Raw genomic sequence first — 17,036 nt, forward strand, 5'->3', positions numbered from 1 at the left:
AATAAATGCAGTGTACATTATGCAGCAAAGGAAATTAGCAGACATATGTCCTTTATGGAGATGATCGGTTTTGGACGGGCGATGTGCCTCTATTGCATAAGCGATACTGAAGAATGACTGATATCATTAGCGATACAAGGAAGAAGCTTTTTAGCAAGTCTACTCCACTTTATTCACCAAAAACATTTTAATCCACCAAAAACTGATCTGTAATCTGGAACGTTCGCTATGCTGAGCTCCAGTTATCCGCCTTATCTCACTGCGCGAGAGGCAACTGCGTCATGCGTCACGGGCAAAAGGTCAAAGGTAACAAGGTGACCGGAAGGCTTATGATGTACAAAAATAAATAAATAAATTTTAGTACATATTATTATGTGTCAGAAGAGGGCTTAGGAAATAATACAAAAAAAAAAAAAAATTTACCTAAAGGGCACTTGGGGGCAAGGAGCAAAAGGGGCAGGTGCTCGAGCACTCCCAGACCCCCGTCTGCACGTGCCTTCAAGTAGGGGACGAGTTCCTCATGACCCGACTCCAGACAAATGGAAGAAAATTGTTGTGCTGATAATAGCTTACACATTACACACAATTTGAGTGTGTGTGTTTTATTTTGCATGATAGACTTTGTTTATGTAAGAGAGCTGTATGAGTTGCTTTCACAGGATGCCAGTTTTTTTGCAAGAGTCTCCTCTGTTTGCTTCAGGTTTAAATAAATGGAACGTGTTTAAATAATGTGTTCTGCTGTTGACTGCTGGTTAGAAGACACTATGATCTATGATCACTATTAGAAGACACCTGCTTCAAAGTAATGTTTTTACAAACACTCTCTCTACTTACAACTATGAACGAGAATTAAAGAAGGTTGTTATTCAAATTTTATTTCATTTTTCCTGCTTCATCAGTACAACCACACTTCAGTAAGCACAAAGCGTCACATGACAGAGTGAGCAAACTGCAGAACGACAGCCTGCACATGATGAGTCTGCTGAATGCAGCCTGTGACGAACATAGAGCACAGAGTCATGGTACATTTACTCTGCAAAAACACAAAATCTAACCACGTTGTTTTGGTCCAGTTTCCAGTGCAAATCTTAGTGCACTTGAAACAAGACTAAACTAACTTACAAGTAACCTTTCTACAAGGTAAAGGAGCTTGATTTAAGTCAATAATTCCTTAATATTGATAGAAAATTACTACTTCCACTTGTAACAACATATTTTTCCCATGTTTTAAATGAAATAATCTGCAAATTGAACTAGAACTTTTTCATCAACATTAAGGAATTATTTACTTAAAACAAGCTGTTTTACCTTGAGGAAAAGTTATCTATAATTTGATCTCATTTCAAATGTATGAAGATATTTGCACTAGAAACTAGACCAAAACTACTTGGTAAGATTTTGTGTTTTTGCAGTTTATCAAAACAAAACTTTCTTTTTATCCAGACAGGCTTCATGTGAAAGTTACTGTTGAATGTCTTACTGCTGATAGAGGATTACATACAGTATGAAGCTGCCATGAAGGTGAACTAAAAAACCCCCCAACAAAAAACAAGAGCATTAAACTTAAACATTTAAAAATGTTTGCAAAGGTATCATTATTTTTTGCTTTTACAGCTGCATTTAGTTTTAATCACATTAAGGCATTCAAACATTAAATTCCTCCTCTTTTATTCTTTTATTTCCATTTGGTTTGACAGAACAACCTCTTGAGATGTTTGGAAATCTCTTTCATTTTTATCCCGTATATGAGCGGGTTGCAGAGAGGATTGTACATAAATATCTGAAGTGTCATTACAAGTCGCGCCATCTTCGGCACATCCGTCTCCAGTTTGACTATGACGACGTCGTACGTTATCAGGATGGAGTAGTTTATTAAAACCAGCAGGTGAGGCAGACAGGTCTGCGCAGCTTTCCTTCTGACCTCCCTACCGCTCTGATAGGCTACCACCATTATCCTCGCGTATGTGAAGAGTATGAAAAGCATGGGAAGAAAACCAACGTTAAACAGCACAACTACACCAAAAACAGACAGCGCCGGTGAGTTGACACAGTAGAGACCGTGGCCGGCATTGTTGCAGAAAATCCCATTTATAGTGTAACTGCAGAGCCTTTTGTTGGAACTCAGGATAACGGAGACTGACACGTGGCAAGCAGGCACAAACCAAGCCAAAACCAGCAAAGCACTCACAGTGGTCTTAGTCATGATGGACGGATATCGCAGAGGCTTGCATATGGACACATATCTGTCATAAGCCATGGCTGCCAGCAGCAGGAACTCAGAAGCGCTCAGAGAATAAAACGCAAAAACTTGAAAGAGGCAAGCCTGGTAAGGTATGACCTGCCGTTCTGATAAGAAGTCGATGAAAAGCTTGGGGTAAATGTTGGTGCTGAAAAGAATGGAGTTGATTAACAGAGCGGCAATAAAAACATACATGGGCTCGTGGAGGCTTTTGTGAACAATAATGAGGCAAACGATGGAGATGTTAAAGCTAATTATTACAAGATATGCAGTCAACATGATCATAAAATAAAGGTATCTGTACCTTTGCACTTCTATAAAGCCTCCCAGAATTATATACGTCATATTAGTCTTTGCTTCCATTCTCAGTGTTATTATACAAGAGAAAGAAAAACAGTTACAGGATGAGTACAAGGCTGGAGTCAGTCTGACTGAGAGGTCTGTAGGAGATGAACTGTTTTTATTAGTGCTTCCATCATCATCATCATCATCATCATCCACACTGGCTGTCTCAGCTGTGAGCATAAGGAGCAGCTAGCGCAGTTCCACATTGGCCCTGTAGGGGTCTCCAACAACAAGTAATAAATGGGCAGTGTTATATGTTTTGCAGGCACATAGTTTCATCTTATAGCATTACCAAGAAACTATGTTACATTTAGTTGTCATAAAAATGCCACATATGTCAAATGTGACATATTAAAAAAATTTGACTTTGTTATTTAATGTCTTAAAATTGGGCATTTATCTCTTTAAGAAACTCCTGCTCTTTCCAGCACTTTGCTTTGAGGAAGTCATCATAACATGGCTCCTCTGTTAACCCTTAGCTACGTAGCTCAGACGTAGCTCAGCAGCTGCGCAGTTCTGGCAGGTGTTTGCTAATTGCTGCTGGCTAGTCTGAAGGAGCTGAGTGGAGGAGTGGCAGGGGAGAGCTGCTCTGCAAGGCAGAAGCTTGGAATCTGCAGCTCAGAGGAGGAGCTTGTTCCTCAGAGGCGGCGCTAAGTCCACCCAGGCGTTTTGGACAGTTGAACGGTTGCCATGGAGATTAAAGGATTTCTAAAACATGCCTGAAAGGTATGTTTTTGATGAGGTAATAACATTATAATATAGTGAAAAGCTCAAAAAAGTCATTTTTACATAACACTGCCCCTTTAATGCCCAACAATATCCAAAGTAATTGGTTATTCAAGACTCTAGAGAATTGCAATGATTTCCACTTTTTCCTTTTCACATAGAATCCACTTTGTAATATTTATGTGTCTGAATTGAAAGTAATGTATTGTAAATGATCAGCTTATTATGAAATTATAGTGATTTTTTTTTGCTATCAATTTCCTTGATATGGGACAAGATATTAAATAACGTTTTGCATCACCTTCGTTTACTTATGTTTAGAAATCAAAATGATGACTTCATCACAAACAGCGCTGAAATGTTGATGAAGTCATGAATCTTTCAAGTGAAAACTAACAAATATCATCGCAAGTAACATGTTTTTATTGATTAATTGGGAAGATCTACGTGTTTCTGAAAAAAGTACATTATACAGTGAAAGAAGTAGCAGTACATTAACTGTTGCAATTGGAATGTTCAGGCATAACATTATGACCACTGAGCGGCGATGTTAGTAACATTGATGTTGCCACATCATTGCACTTTGTGGTGGATTGAATATAATTTAAGATCTCCATTTTACTAAAATTTCTTTAACTAATAATCTACTATGAATAAATGTGTTTGACTCCAGTTAATAACATCTGTTAACACTAATTTAATCAGAGGTGACAGCACGTGCATGTTAATCAATCAATCCAAAAATCAATCAGGTTTATTTCTATGGCACATTTCAGCAGCAAGGCAGCATAAAAACACAAAAATAAACGGTCAGAAAAACAACATACAGCCACCAGGTGTTACATTTTGACGAGAGCCGTCTTCAAAAATCATCAACACGCATCAAATATGTTGGTCAACGTTCCATTTATTGTGGCTCAGAAGCAACTTTAAACAGGCTATTTGGTTTTCATGAATGAACAAAGACCCGCAGAGATATTTTTTCATAAAGTCTTAAAAAAAGAGGAAACTTTACAAAACATAGACAAACAATAAACGTCACCATTAAAAAATGTTTTCAGGTAAGAGAGAAACATAAGAAGCTATGAAATGTCACATTGTCTTAACTATGTAGCATAGTACACTGTGGAACAAAAACAATAGGAATTTAAATGAATATTATGACTCAAATAGAAATAATTCTTACTATAATACAATAAAAGATAATGATATTAATGATTTACAATAAAAGAATATGACAAGACCTAGTTTTATTTTGACTCTTACAAACCTTAATACACTAACAAAATATAAGAACCAGTTAAATAATAACTTTGTCATTACACTAGTGAGTCTGTCATCTTTTTTTAAGGCATTAATGATATTTATTCATACCATAACCTGAACTGAACTATCAGTTATTGATCAGTGCAACACAAACACAGATCCTGCTTCGGCTGAAAAGCCTCTTGAGGTGTTTGTGGATTTCCTTCATCTTCAGCCCGTAGATTATTGGGTTAAACAGAGGCTGATACAGAACCACCTGCAGAGTCATGATCGATCGCGCCGCTTTGGGCAAATCGATATCCAGTCGGGCTATGATGACGTCGTACGAACACAAACACGAGAAACTGACGAGAACCAGCAGGTGCGGCGCGCAGGTCTGCATGGCCCTTTTCCTGACGTCCGAGCCCCTTCTGTAGGATATGACAAGTATTTTACAGTAGGTGAAAAGGATGAAAGCCAAGGGGACGAATATGGTATTAACTAAAATGAACACGCCATATATAATATAGGGCCCTGCTGAAGTCATGCAGGAAAGCTTGGTGACGGCGTTGTTGCAAAAAATCCCATTCAGCGTGAACTTACAGAGTCTGAAACCGTCGCCTAGAATAAGTGACGGCACGAGCTGACAGGATGGCAGGAGCCACGCCAGAACCAGCAGAGCGGTCACCGTCCTTTTCCTCATGACGGCTTGATACTGCAGCGGTTTACAGATGGAGACGTAGCGGTCGTACGCCATGGCTGCCAAGAGGAGGAACTCAGAACCGCACAGAGAGTAATAGATCAAAGCCTGAATCCTGCACGCCAAATGAGACGTAATCTGCACGTCGGATAAGAGGTCGATGAGAAGCTTCGGGTAGACGTTGGTGCTGAGAAGGAGCGAGTTGCAGAGCAGAGCGGCGATGAAGACGTACATGGGCTGGTGGAGGCTCCGTCGGACCCAGATGAGACACAGGATGGTTGAGTTGCTGCAGAGTATGAGGACGTAGACGCTGAACGTCATCGCAAAGTACAGGAAGCGGTATTTCTGCAATTCAACATGGCCGCCAAAAGTTATATATGTTACGTTTGGTTTGTCATTCATTTGATCCATTATAAAAGTTCAACAAGGCAACGACAGGAATCCAAAAGGTGTTGCCTCACAGAAATGCAGTTCAAGTTAATGGATATTATGACGCGCCGGTTCGGGTGTGCTCACCTCACAGTGAGGCGTCCGGGTCCAGTCAAAGTTTTTATCCAGCTGCTTCTCTCTCCATGGACCTCATTAACGTGTTTACATCTGACAGGAACTCGGGTTCATTAAGGCCTAAGAACTTGGGCGTGAAAATTTCATCACTATTTGCTTCTTGTATGTCAGAAACTGAATTAAAAGTATTATGTGTTTTCCAGCCATATAGAGTCATTTATAGGAACTATGTTAACTTCTGGTGTTATAAAAATGATCTATATATCAAATGTGTTTAAAAGAAAACTTATTTCATAATTTAACACATTGAAATTGGGCCTCTGTCTCTTTAAAAAGCTCCTGTTCTTTCAGAAACTCCTCTACAGGAAGTCATCACAACACGGCTCCTCTGTTAACCCTTTAACAGCATTTTTATCAGCATTGCTCTGAGAATTAGCTCCTATAAAGAACTCAGCAGATGCCCAGTTCCACCAGATGTTTGCTAATTGCTGTCGGCTAGTCTGAAGGAGCTGAATGGGGGAAGGCTGCTCTGTGAGCCGGAAGCTCAGTGGCTTGCAAACTGCAACTAGAAAAGACGAGGAGACGCACCTTCAGCACCCCCAGGCCTTTTCTGAATGGTTGCCATGGAGATTAATCCTTAGTTAGCGAAAACATATTTTGATTATTTTAGTCCCAGAGTGTCGTGTCATGACCCTTAGGAAGAAGCACAAGCCCAACAGAAGTACTGTGTTCAGATGAAGAAATGCATACAGTTCACCTCCTATGAGATTTTTTTCTTTTTAAATAACTGAACTAACATTTTTAACATTACATTTTCACACAAACAGTGAAAATGTAAATAAAATAAGTGATTGGTTGGTTCTAGTTAGCACTGGGGGAAGGCAGAGGAGCTCGATTTCTGTCACAATTTATATTTCTCATAGTGTCAACAAATATGTAAAAAATAAATAATAAACTTGCTTAGTGCAACTTTCATGAAAACATGACATTTAAACTTAACATCAGACTAATGGAAAAAAGGAAGACAATATTAATACAGACGTGGGCTTTAAGGAAAAATAATGTTTACTATCTGATTGAAGGTTGTAAAGTTTCAAAAGGTTTTAATCAGACAAATAATCCTCACATTCTAATTTCCTAAGCAAATACTGTGATTTCATGGGAGATAACAGAGTTTTGGACAGTCTTGATTATTAATATTATCTGATTATTATTCTTATGCATTTCATATTTGTGACTTGATCTGCATGTTCTGTACGCTTCAGCTGAAATGATGACACCTCTTCATCACCGACTGACTTTATTGAAAACATTGAACATGAATTCAAAACACACAAGTGGATTTGAAATACACACTTTTCTTTTTAGTAAGATATTTTCTTCACCAAATCATAAGTCAGAAATTACTGAAACTGAAGATAAATAAATAAATAAAAATAAAATAAAAATAAGTCCCCATCTTTGGCAGCTATTGTAATCAGTACAGGTACAAACATTATTATACAGGTACATAATGTTTGTACCTGTCAAAGATGGGGACTTGGTTTTATTTTATATTTTTCTACTGTATTCTCCAATATAATAACAACAACAATCAAGGTAGTAATTACACTAAAGGTAAACTTAAAGAAAAATCACTAAATGTTAAACATCAGAACTGTAATGCATTGTTAAAGTCCAACATGTTGCCTTTCACACACAGAGGAAAACGTTTCCTCAGACGCTCACTTTGCGTTTGTCGTGACAGAAAACCATTCTGAGGTGTCTGTGGATTTTTTCCATCTTCAAGCCGTAGATGATGGGGTTGAAGAGCGGATGATACAACACCACCTGTAAAGTCATGATGAACCGCGCCGTCCTGTCCAGGTCGACCTGCAGCCGGGCCACGACGATGTCGTACGAACACAGGCAGGAGAAGCTGATCAGGACCAGCAGGTGAGGGGAGCACGTCTTCGCCGCCTTCCTCCTCATGCTTCCAGAGCCTCTTAAGGAAATGATCAGTATTTTTGTGTAAGTGAACAGGATGAAAAGCATGGGCAGTATTACTGTGTTCAGCGCGATGAACGCGCCGTACGTGATGTACGACGCTCTGGAGTCCATGCAGAAAAGCTGGGAGATGGCGTTGTTGCAGAAAATCCCGTTCAAAGTCGAGTGGCACAGCTTGTAGCTCCTGCTGATGAAGAGCGACGGCACCAGCTGACAGGCGGGCAGAAGCCACGCCAGAGCCAGCAGGACGACCACGGTGGGCTTCCTCATGGTGGCCTGGTACTGCAGGGGCCTGCATATGGACACGTACCTGTCGTACGCCATGGCCGACAGCAGCAGGAACTCGGCGCCGCACAGGGAGTAGTAGGTGAAGCTCTGCAGGTTGCACAGGGACAGAGACGTGGTCTGCTCGTCGGACAGAAAGTCCACCAGGAGTTTCGGGTAGATGGTGGCGCTGAAGAGGAGCGAGTTGAAGAGCAGGGCCGCGATGAAGACGTACATGGGCTCGTGGAGGCTCTTCTGGGCCCAGATGAGGCTCAAGATGGCGGAGTTGCTGCAGATTATCAGGACGTACACGACGAGCATGACGGAGAAGTACAGAAATCTGTACCTGTGCAGCTCTACATGCCCACCGAAGGTTATGTACGTAGCGTTTAGCTCACCAGCCACCGCGTCCATAACAAATTCATTTAAAGTAAAAAACAGCAATTTGTCGAAACAACTGACATGAATACGGACGTGAACTTGAGTGGTCTCACCTGAAGGAACGAGTCGGGCGAGTGAAGAGGTTTTTATCCGACTGCGTCCCCCTCTGTGGATCTCATTAAAGTGTTTACAGATCACATGACAACATGTTGGGGCCTGGAGGCCTGACAGCCGGTGGCTTCAGAGTTCTGCTTTAACCGTATCGTTTTCTAAATAATCCTCATAATTTGTTGGCTTTTATTTAGACACATCAGAGCACCTTAAAGGGAAAATATTATGTGTAATGTACTTTGAGGAGTGTTTGTAGTCTTTTATTGTCCTTTTTACGTTTACGTCCTCAATCCACCCTGATGTCTGTAATGAACTGGCAGCGCCTCAGGCTCCCATCAGGTGTTGTGCTGTTTGTCTTTTCTTTGTCTTTCTTGACAAAACAAATTTAGTTGCGCTTCCGTATGACGACAGTACAGGCCGATTCTGATTGCTGAGTAATTTTATTACGACGTATCGCTACTCTAACTTCAGTAAGATTTCTACCCACCGTGTGTAACTTCACTGAACAAAGAACAAACGTGTTTTAACCAATTTCACTAGACAAACTGGAGTTTCTGGTTGAAGTTTCATTAGTTTTATATTGAAAGAAACTGATTTGGAAAGATGTCAGTCATGTAAATTGGTCTTTGGCTACTTTCAACTTTTACTTTAGTGCTGTGCAGATGAGACCGTATACAGCAAAAATAAAACCCAAACACATTGTGTCCCACAGAGCAGATTTGACTAGGCCTGGCTTAGCACCGATGTGTTTTTTCATCAGAAACATGTTGGTTTTAGTCTTAGGTGAGAACGAGGCTGAGTGGAAATCATATTCAAATACACCAGCTTCAACACATCACAACAGGAAACGTAGTATTTGTTTCCATTGATTCAAGGTTTAACTAGAAAAAGTCAGTTCTTTTTCAAAGAGCTTTGGCCCTGAAGGCCCAATGTTACAAATAACAAATGTAACCATAAATACCATCTACATTCACAAAATAAAACATCAATCAACATTATACAAGCGTTTATTTTACACTCTGGTGAAATAAGTCTTTAAACATATTGAACAAAAGTTTTGCTTCCTCTAATGTTTATTTTTCTAACTTTTCATGGTTTGTTATGTAGCGTACTGTTGTACTGTCAGTCAAAATTACAACATGCTTCCCAATGAAATTCATTTCTCAGATTAAAAGCACTTTTTGGAAAAAAAAAAAAACAACAACCTTTAAGCTGGTAATAAACACTTTTGATAATTTTTTGTGTGTAATTAAACTATGTAATGTGTTTCATTAGTGAATTCAGCTACGGAAATAAAAACCCTTTTTGGAAAAATCCAACAATTATGAAATATGAACATAGTTTACCTAACAAGTCTTTTCCTTTGGCTATTTAGATTTTTTTTAATGTTCAGAATGTGAATCTGCTGGTGTTATTTTCAGAACCGATCTGACATGTAGCATTTTTGATGCTGTTTGCATAACTGACAGTCTGACAGAAAACCCAAACATTTACTCTGTTAGCTGCTGTGTTGAAAACTATTTTAATCACAGAAACAATTAGACTACTCAACAAAACTTTTGATGATTTAGTCACTGAGACAGTAAACACAGCTCAAATGAATCTACGAACATCCAAATTATGATAATTACATTTTCAACACCGAACTGAGATACAGTAAAATGACTAGAAGGCAAACATGTTGCTAAATTACTGCTGACTTGTTTTTTTGGTGGCACTGAAGAAGAGCTTCTTTAAATGTTTATTAATTTCCTTCATTTTAAAACCATAAATGAACGGGTTAAACAAAGGGTGATACAGGGATATCTGCATCGTCATTATGAATCGTGCAATTCTGGGGAAATCGGACTGAACTCGGGCTATAACTACATCGTACGTCATCAAACAGAAGTAGCTGGTCAGAACCAGCAGGTGAGGCACGCAGGTCTCTACTGTTGTTTTCCTGGACTGCTTAGAGCTGCGGTAAGATATTCTAAATATGTTTGCATACGTGAAGGTAGTGAAGAGCATAGGAAGCACTACAACATTTGAAAAAGCAACAATCCCAAACACAGTGAGTGCTGTTGATCTCACACACTGAAGGGCATAAATAGTGTTGTTACAAAATATTCCTTCCAAGTTAAATGTACATAATTTAGCTTGATAGCTCAGCACTGCTAGCACTATAGGAAAAAAAACAGCCACAAACCAAGCTATGATCAGGAAAGCACTGACAGTACTTCTTTTCATTATATTTCTATACCTCAGAGGTTTACATATGGCCACATATCTGTCGAAGGCCATGGCTGCTAGCAGGAGGAACTCTGAGCCGCCGAAAGAATAAAACATGAAGAATTGAAAAAGACAAGCTGAATACGATATGATGGGTTTTTCAGATAAGAAGTCGATCAAAAGCTTTGGGTAAATGTTGGTGCTGTAAAGAAGACCGTTAAACAGCAAAGCTGCGATGAAGATGTACATCGGCTCATGGAGGTTTTTGTGAATCCAGATGAGATACAGAATAGTAGCATTGCTGCAGACTGTTAAGATGTACACAGTGAGTACAACGAAAAAGTAAAAGTATCTGTATCTGTTCAGATCTACATACCCAGACAGAGTTATGTAGGTAATGTTAATCTTGTCATCCATAATATAGACAAATATATACATGCATAAATTTAAAATTCTTCAAACAGACAAATTCAGTTCAATCATGACACACGTCATTACCTGCTATCAAAGTTGGTGTATTATGACCAGCAGAGGTCTGAATCTGCTGACAGCTTCTTATATGAGACCCTCCCTCTCCCCTTCAGAGGGTGTAAACCTCTGAAGACCCGTAGCATGACAAACTAATGCAGTGTTGCAGTAAAGACTGCATTTCATACAAAGACAAACTCGGTGTTATAAAGCATTGACAGTGGCTAAATTGTAAATTTTCAATGTACATAAGAAATTAACCACAGTATTTCACAATTATAATAAAATCATTATTGTACTTTATAAATAGTGCTAAAAATAAAAATAATTGTGGCCATAAGTGTACTGTACATTGATGTGCATCTCTCAAAAGATAAAACAATGTAAAACATATTGGTTACAAAAATAACAGATAAAATGGAATCCTAGTAGTCACCTCAAATCACATATTTCATCCTGTATGCCTAAAAGTAGATAAAAATAAACTTTCAATATTAGTTGGACAACATAAAATGCATCAACCTGGAACTTATGAAAAATTTATGAGAAACTTTGTCCTTGTTGTTTCTTCCCAGTCATGTTTCAGCCACTTAGATTTGAAGAAGGTAACCGTTTGTCAATACTCAAAAATGGTTCAATACATTTAATTTCATGTGTCCATACAAATCCACTATTGTAATATTAGGATTAATTGTTCTTTTCTGGCCTAAACCTGTTCAAAAACTCAACAAACTTTGCACAAAAATGTCCCCAATGTGAAAATAATTTAATGGAATTGACAGTGGGCGTGGCCATGTAGAGCAAAATAAAAAGTTTCTTGGAGGTATGTTGTAACATATACATTGAGCTAGCCATTTTGGGTCGAAGGTCAATTTTGGCCCATTTTTCACATGTACACACCTGAAACTTGAACAAACTCCTCCTTTGGATTTTGAGCTATCGGCTTCATCTTCCTTCAGAACGCAGTCAATGAATGGGGGATTAAAAGTTATCAAAACCTTGAGGCTTTGAGCGTGTTTAGGAGGCGTGGCCATGCGGCAAACTCGGCGTAATCGCCAAAACAAACAAAATACTATGACTCTCACATACAAAAGTCAAATTGTTCCAAGCAAATGAGCAAGTTATCCTTCTGGTTTTCATCCTAAATCCCCAACTGTAGGGTTAGAGTTAGCGTTAGAGTTAGGGATATAGGATGAATCACCACAGTGATTGTTGTACCTGCATGCAGTCAGACTGCATGCATGCAGTCTGACTGCATGCAGTCTGACTGCATCCTTGACAATGGTGCTGCATCCTTGACAGTCTGTATGCAGGTATCCTGGTCATACTGTTTGTAAACCTTCAGTCAACGGAAAGTCTAATATGTCATGCTTGGATCCTTACACAGACAAACTCAGAACTGTTTTGAGCTGCTTCACAGAAACCTGGTTCTCCAAGTCGACTGACAACAACACCAGGCGGCCATGTTCTCTTGAAAGAGGTTTAACATTAAGTTAGCTGATCATGACTGAATGCTGGTTCTAAATGAGCAGAGTAAGATATTTAATTACATTATTATGTGAGCATTAACCTAAATAAACAGTTTATCACAACAGTTTCACAGTCAGTGTATTTTCACAATTCCAGGAGTACAGTCTTGAAAATAAAAAAGATTACTTTTAGCTTGTCAAGAATGGAATGATTAAGACTATTTTTCTCCAAATTTTGCTCAGAATGAGATCTGTGTAACAAAGTCAGGTTTGGGTGTTTCCACCACCAAAGAGAAGCCAGCTTGAAAACACAGCAAGTGTTTGAAAGTACTAAACGCATACTTAAATATTAAACAAAAATGATAAGCCTGTGTTGTTGTTTCCTTCAGATTCTAAACTACAAAGCACAACAACTGAATCTGTAAACCCTAAGGAAGACAAGCAGAATCTCAACAATGACGTATGGAGGAAACGAGCAGCGCACATATACATAACTTCATCATTGTCAAGGATATTTTAAAAATATACCATAGAAGTTTTTTCAGGCGTAGGTGGATACCCAACATGGTCAGTCTTGTACTGGTGTAATGATGAAATAATTTTTTCACAATTTTATCATTAAGCCAGTAACACAAGCGCAGTAATACAATTTTGATTGCTTGCAGTTAAATAATTAAAACATCAAATGTGTTTTAAATGGAATCCAGAATCATTTAAGTCATAATGACACTGAAAACCAAATGAGATTCAGGAAACGGATTTGAGAGCAGTTATGAAAAAAAAAAAAAATCACCCAATTACTGCTTGCACTTTTTTGGCCGAGCTGAACAATCTCCTCAGATGTTTATTAATTTCCTTCATTTTAAAACCATAAATGAACGGGTTAAACAAAGGGTGATACAGGGATATCTGCATCGTCATTATGAATCGTGCAATTCTGGGGAAATCGGACTGAACTCGGGCTATAACTACATCGTACGTCATCAAACAGACGTAGCTGGTCAGAACCAGCAGGTGAGGCACGCAGGTCTCTACTGTTGTTTTCCTGGACTGCTTAGAGCTGCGGTAAGATATTCTAAATATGTTTGCATACGTGAAGGTAGTGAAGAGCATAGGAAGCACTACAACATGTAATAAAGCTACAATCCCCACTACAGTGATGGTTGTTGATCTCACACACTGAAGGGCATAAATAGTGTTGTTGCAAAATATTCCTTCCAAGTTAAATGCACATAATTTAGCTTGATAGCTCAGTGTTGCCTGCACTGCAAGATAACAAGCAGGTAGAAACCAAGCTAGAACCAGGAAAATGTTAACAGTACTTCTTTTCATTATATTTCTATACCTCAGAGGTTTACATATGGCCACATATCTGTCGAAGGCCATGGCTGCTAACAGGAGGAACTCTGAGCAACCAAAAGAATAAAACAAAAAGAACTGTAAAAGACAAGCCGAATACGACACATTCGGTTTTTCAGATAAGAAGTCGATCAAAAGCTTTGGGTAAATGTTGGTGCTGTAAAGAAGACCGTTAAACAGCAAAGCTGCGATGAAGATGTACATCGGCTCATGGAGGTTTTTGTGAATCCAGATGAGATACAGAATAGTAGCATTGCTGCAGACTGTTAAGATGTACACAGTGAGTACAACGAAAAAGTAAAAGTATCTGTATCTGTTCAGATCTACATACCCAGACAGAGTTATGTAGGTAATGTTAATCTGGTCTTCCATGATGTTCTCTACTGAAATTCTTCAGACAGATTCAGTTCAAATGTAATACAGTTTGATCAACGTCCAATTCACAATACAAGTAATGATCTGCAGTCGAACTTCCAGTGACCAGCAGAAGCTCCGAATACGTATCTGAGTCTGTTGAATGTTTGTTTTATAAGTTCCTGCCCTCCCCTCTGCAGGGTGGAGGGCACTAAGATGGTTTCTGAACCCTGCTCTGGGCATAATTATCCAAAGGTAAAATTATCCATCATGACACCATCAAGGAGTTTTATGAACATGTGTGTTTGGGAGAGTTATTTTTACTGTTCCTAACTTTCTGGTTCAAACTTTTGACAAATACACCTTCATAGCAAAGCTTACATAACACAATGAAGGCTTTAAAAATGTTTTCTTTAAGTTTAACATAGTTACCTGAAAATAAATGAATGCTGCTGATAAAAATGAGGAGAATATGATCTTTACTTTGAAGAGCATTATGCTGATGTCAGCATAAGCCTAAATAAACAGTTTGTCTTTACAGCTTCTGAGTCGTACAATCCCAGAACAGACTTAGAAATTAAATATTTTATGTTATAGGATATGATTAAGACTTTATTTCCCTAAGTTTTGGTCAGAATCTGTGTAACAAAGTCAGGTTTGAGTGTTTCCAGCAGAAAAGAGGAGCCAGCTTGAAATCCCAGCAAGTGTTTGAAAGTATTAAAAGCATATTTAAATATAAAAGCAGTTTATTAAGTACAAGTTTTCACAAAGTTACATGCCCATGTGTCATCCAGTTTTAGAAGTACACCATACAACAAATGCATGTATAAAATCCAAAGAACACATATATGCAGAAGAAGCAGCTAAAATAGCGTCACCACAATCAAAGATATTTACAAATGTAGCTTAAACAAGTTTTTTTCTTTACTGATCAATGAGGAAATGTCCCATTAAGAAAGGAAAGTCCAGTCTAGACTTTAACTTTTTTTTTTTTTTTACTGGCCATCAATCAGTCAAATAATCAGAAATTTGCATGATTAATCTCTCAAAAACATCTTCCCTTAGAGTATTTATTTTCAGTAATACATCATCACACACATCATCAGGAAAGACACCAAACCGTGTTCCCGAAGTGGAACGCAGTGAAATTCTGTAATTACAAAGAAAGTAAATGGAGGTTGGGTTAAACAAGACGCTGTTTAGGTAGGTTATATTTTACGTAGTCCAGTGAATTAATGGCTGCAACAATCAGGAAGCATTCCTGTTGATTCCAGTGGACATTTAAAACATTCCTTGTAATGATCGGTTACGTCACAATGGAAACAATGAACACGGCTAAACCTGAACCTAGACGAATGTAAATTACATTGTTTACATTTTGAATACCAAATTGAGATGCAGTAAAATGATTTGAAAGCAATGAAACTCAAAATGAAATTAAAATAAAATCACTGAATTACTGAGCTGAACAATCTCTTCAGATGTTTATTAATTTCCTTCATTTTAAAACCATAAATGAACGGGTTAAACAAAGGGTGATACAGGGATATCTGCATCGTCATTATGAATCGTGCAATTCTGGGGAAATCGGACTGAACTCGAGCTATAATTACATCGTACGTCATCAAACAGAAGTAGCTGGTCAGAACCAGCAGGTGAGGCACGCAGGTCTCTACTGTTGTTTTCCTGGACTGCTTAGAGCTGCGGTAAGATATTCTAAATATGTTTGCATACGTGAAGGTAGTGAAGAGCATAGGAAGCACTACAACATGTAATAAAGCTACAATCCCCACTACAGTGATGGTTGTTGATCTCACACACTGAAGGGCATAAATAGTGTTGTTGCAAAATATTCCTTCCAAGTTAAATGCACATAATTTAGCTTGATAGCTCAGTGTTGCCTGCACTGCAAGATAACAAGCAGGTAGAAACCAAGCTAGAACCAGGAAAATGTCCACATGACTTTTTCTCATAATTCTTTTGTATCTTAGAGGTTTACATATGGCCACATATCTGTCAAAGGCCATGGCCGCTAACAGGAGGAACTCTGCAAAACCAAAGGAGTAAAACAAAAAGAACTGTAAAAGACAAGCCGAATACGACACATTCGGTTTTTCAGATAAGAAGTCGATCAAAAGCTTTGGGTAAATGTTGGTGCTGTAAAGAAGACCGTTAAACAGCAAAGCTGCGATGAAGATGTACATCGGCTCATGGAGGTTTTTGTGAATCCAGATGAGATACAGAATAGTAGCATTGCTGCAGACTGTTAAGATGTACACAGTGAGTACAACGAAAAAGTAAAAGTATCTGTATCTGTTCAGATCTACATACCCAGACAGACTTATGTAGGTGATGTTAATCTGGTCTTCCATGATGTTCTCTACTGAAATTCTTCAGACAGGTAAATTCAGTTTAAACACTTTCATCACATGATAGTATTAGCATTCTCAGTACGTATCTTTACCTGCAGTTGCATTTTGTGTGTTATGATCAGGAGAATTTACAAAACTGTAGTCAGACTCTGCTGAATGGTTGCTTTTTATAAGATCTTCCCCTCCCCTCTGAAGGCTGTAATCTCTGAAGGCCCCACTGTATACAGTATCATTACACAACCTTTCAGACACACGGTGTTATTGTAAATATTGCATTTCGTACAAAGATAAAGAAGACAGAG

At 38.5% G+C, this 17,036-nt stretch overlaps 6 protein-coding genes across 6 annotated transcripts; all 6 read right to left on the reverse strand.

Moving 5' to 3' along the window:
• Positions 1 to 1,675: 1,675 nt before the first annotated feature.
• On the reverse strand, positions 1,676 to 2,605 carry LOC106938948 (olfactory receptor-like protein COR2). Its single transcript, XM_015021159.1, has one exon. The coding sequence runs from the start codon at positions 2,600 to 2,602 to the stop codon at positions 1,676 to 1,678; it is 927 nt and encodes a 308-aa protein (XP_014876645.1). The 5' UTR covers positions 2,603 to 2,605.
• A 1,928-nt stretch (positions 2,606 to 4,533) lies between these two features.
• On the reverse strand, positions 4,534 to 5,725 carry LOC106938963 (olfactory receptor 2T2-like). Its single transcript, XM_015021177.1, has one exon. It carries the CDS (start codon positions 5,664 to 5,666, stop codon positions 4,704 to 4,706), a length of 963 nt encoding a protein of 320 aa, XP_014876663.1. The 5' UTR covers positions 5,667 to 5,725; the 3' UTR covers positions 4,534 to 4,703.
• A 1,729-nt stretch (positions 5,726 to 7,454) lies between these two features.
• Positions 7,455 to 9,687, reverse strand: LOC106938947 (olfactory receptor 11A1-like). The gene has a single exon (XM_015021158.1). It carries the CDS (start codon positions 8,421 to 8,423, stop codon positions 7,476 to 7,478), a length of 948 nt encoding a protein of 315 aa, XP_014876644.1. The 5' UTR covers positions 8,424 to 9,687; the 3' UTR covers positions 7,455 to 7,475.
• Positions 9,688 to 9,698: 11 nt separating this feature from the next.
• Positions 9,699 to 11,154, reverse strand: LOC106938946 (olfactory receptor 6N2-like). Its single transcript, XM_015021157.1, has one exon. The coding sequence runs from the start codon at positions 11,148 to 11,150 to the stop codon at positions 10,191 to 10,193; it is 960 nt and encodes a 319-aa protein (XP_014876643.1). The 5' UTR covers positions 11,151 to 11,154; the 3' UTR covers positions 9,699 to 10,190.
• Positions 11,155 to 13,431: 2,277 nt separating this feature from the next.
• LOC106938965 (olfactory receptor 11H2-like) lies at positions 13,432 to 14,644 on the reverse strand. Its single transcript, XM_015021179.1, has one exon. It carries the CDS (start codon positions 14,378 to 14,380, stop codon positions 13,439 to 13,441), a length of 942 nt encoding a protein of 313 aa, XP_014876665.1. The 5' UTR covers positions 14,381 to 14,644; the 3' UTR covers positions 13,432 to 13,438.
• A 799-nt stretch (positions 14,645 to 15,443) lies between these two features.
• LOC106938967 (olfactory receptor 11H2-like) lies at positions 15,444 to 16,806 on the reverse strand. Its single transcript, XM_015021181.1, has one exon. It carries the CDS (start codon positions 16,732 to 16,734, stop codon positions 15,811 to 15,813), a length of 924 nt encoding a protein of 307 aa, XP_014876667.1. The 5' UTR covers positions 16,735 to 16,806; the 3' UTR covers positions 15,444 to 15,810.
• Between the last annotated feature and the right edge of the window lie 230 nt (positions 16,807 to 17,036).

This window comes from Poecilia latipinna, unplaced genomic scaffold (genome assembly GCF_001443285.1).
Source record: "Poecilia latipinna isolate Pla-1442-1.1 unplaced genomic scaffold, P_latipinna-1.0 Scaffold2735, whole genome shotgun sequence".
Classification (NCBI taxonomy): domain Eukaryota; kingdom Metazoa; phylum Chordata; class Actinopteri; order Cyprinodontiformes; family Poeciliidae; genus Poecilia; species Poecilia latipinna.

What these genes read in the sequence shown, in the direction of transcription:
- LOC106938963 (XM_015021177.1), bottom strand. Translation starts at nt 5,666, where the DNA reads ATGGATCAAATGAATGACAAACCAAACGTAACATATATAACTTTTGGC.
- LOC106938965 (XM_015021179.1), bottom strand. Translation starts at nt 14,380, where the DNA reads ATGGAAGACCAGATTAACATTACCTACATAACTCTGTCTGGGTATGTA.
- LOC106938946 (XM_015021157.1), bottom strand. Translation starts at nt 11,150, where the DNA reads ATGTATATATTTGTCTATATTATGGATGACAAGATTAACATTACCTAC.
- LOC106938947 (XM_015021158.1), bottom strand. Translation starts at nt 8,423, where the DNA reads ATGGACGCGGTGGCTGGTGAGCTAAACGCTACGTACATAACCTTCGGT.
- LOC106938948 (XM_015021159.1), bottom strand. Translation starts at nt 2,602, where the DNA reads ATGGAAGCAAAGACTAATATGACGTATATAATTCTGGGAGGCTTTATA.
- LOC106938967 (XM_015021181.1), bottom strand. Translation starts at nt 16,734, where the DNA reads ATGGAAGACCAGATTAACATCACCTACATAAGTCTGTCTGGGTATGTA.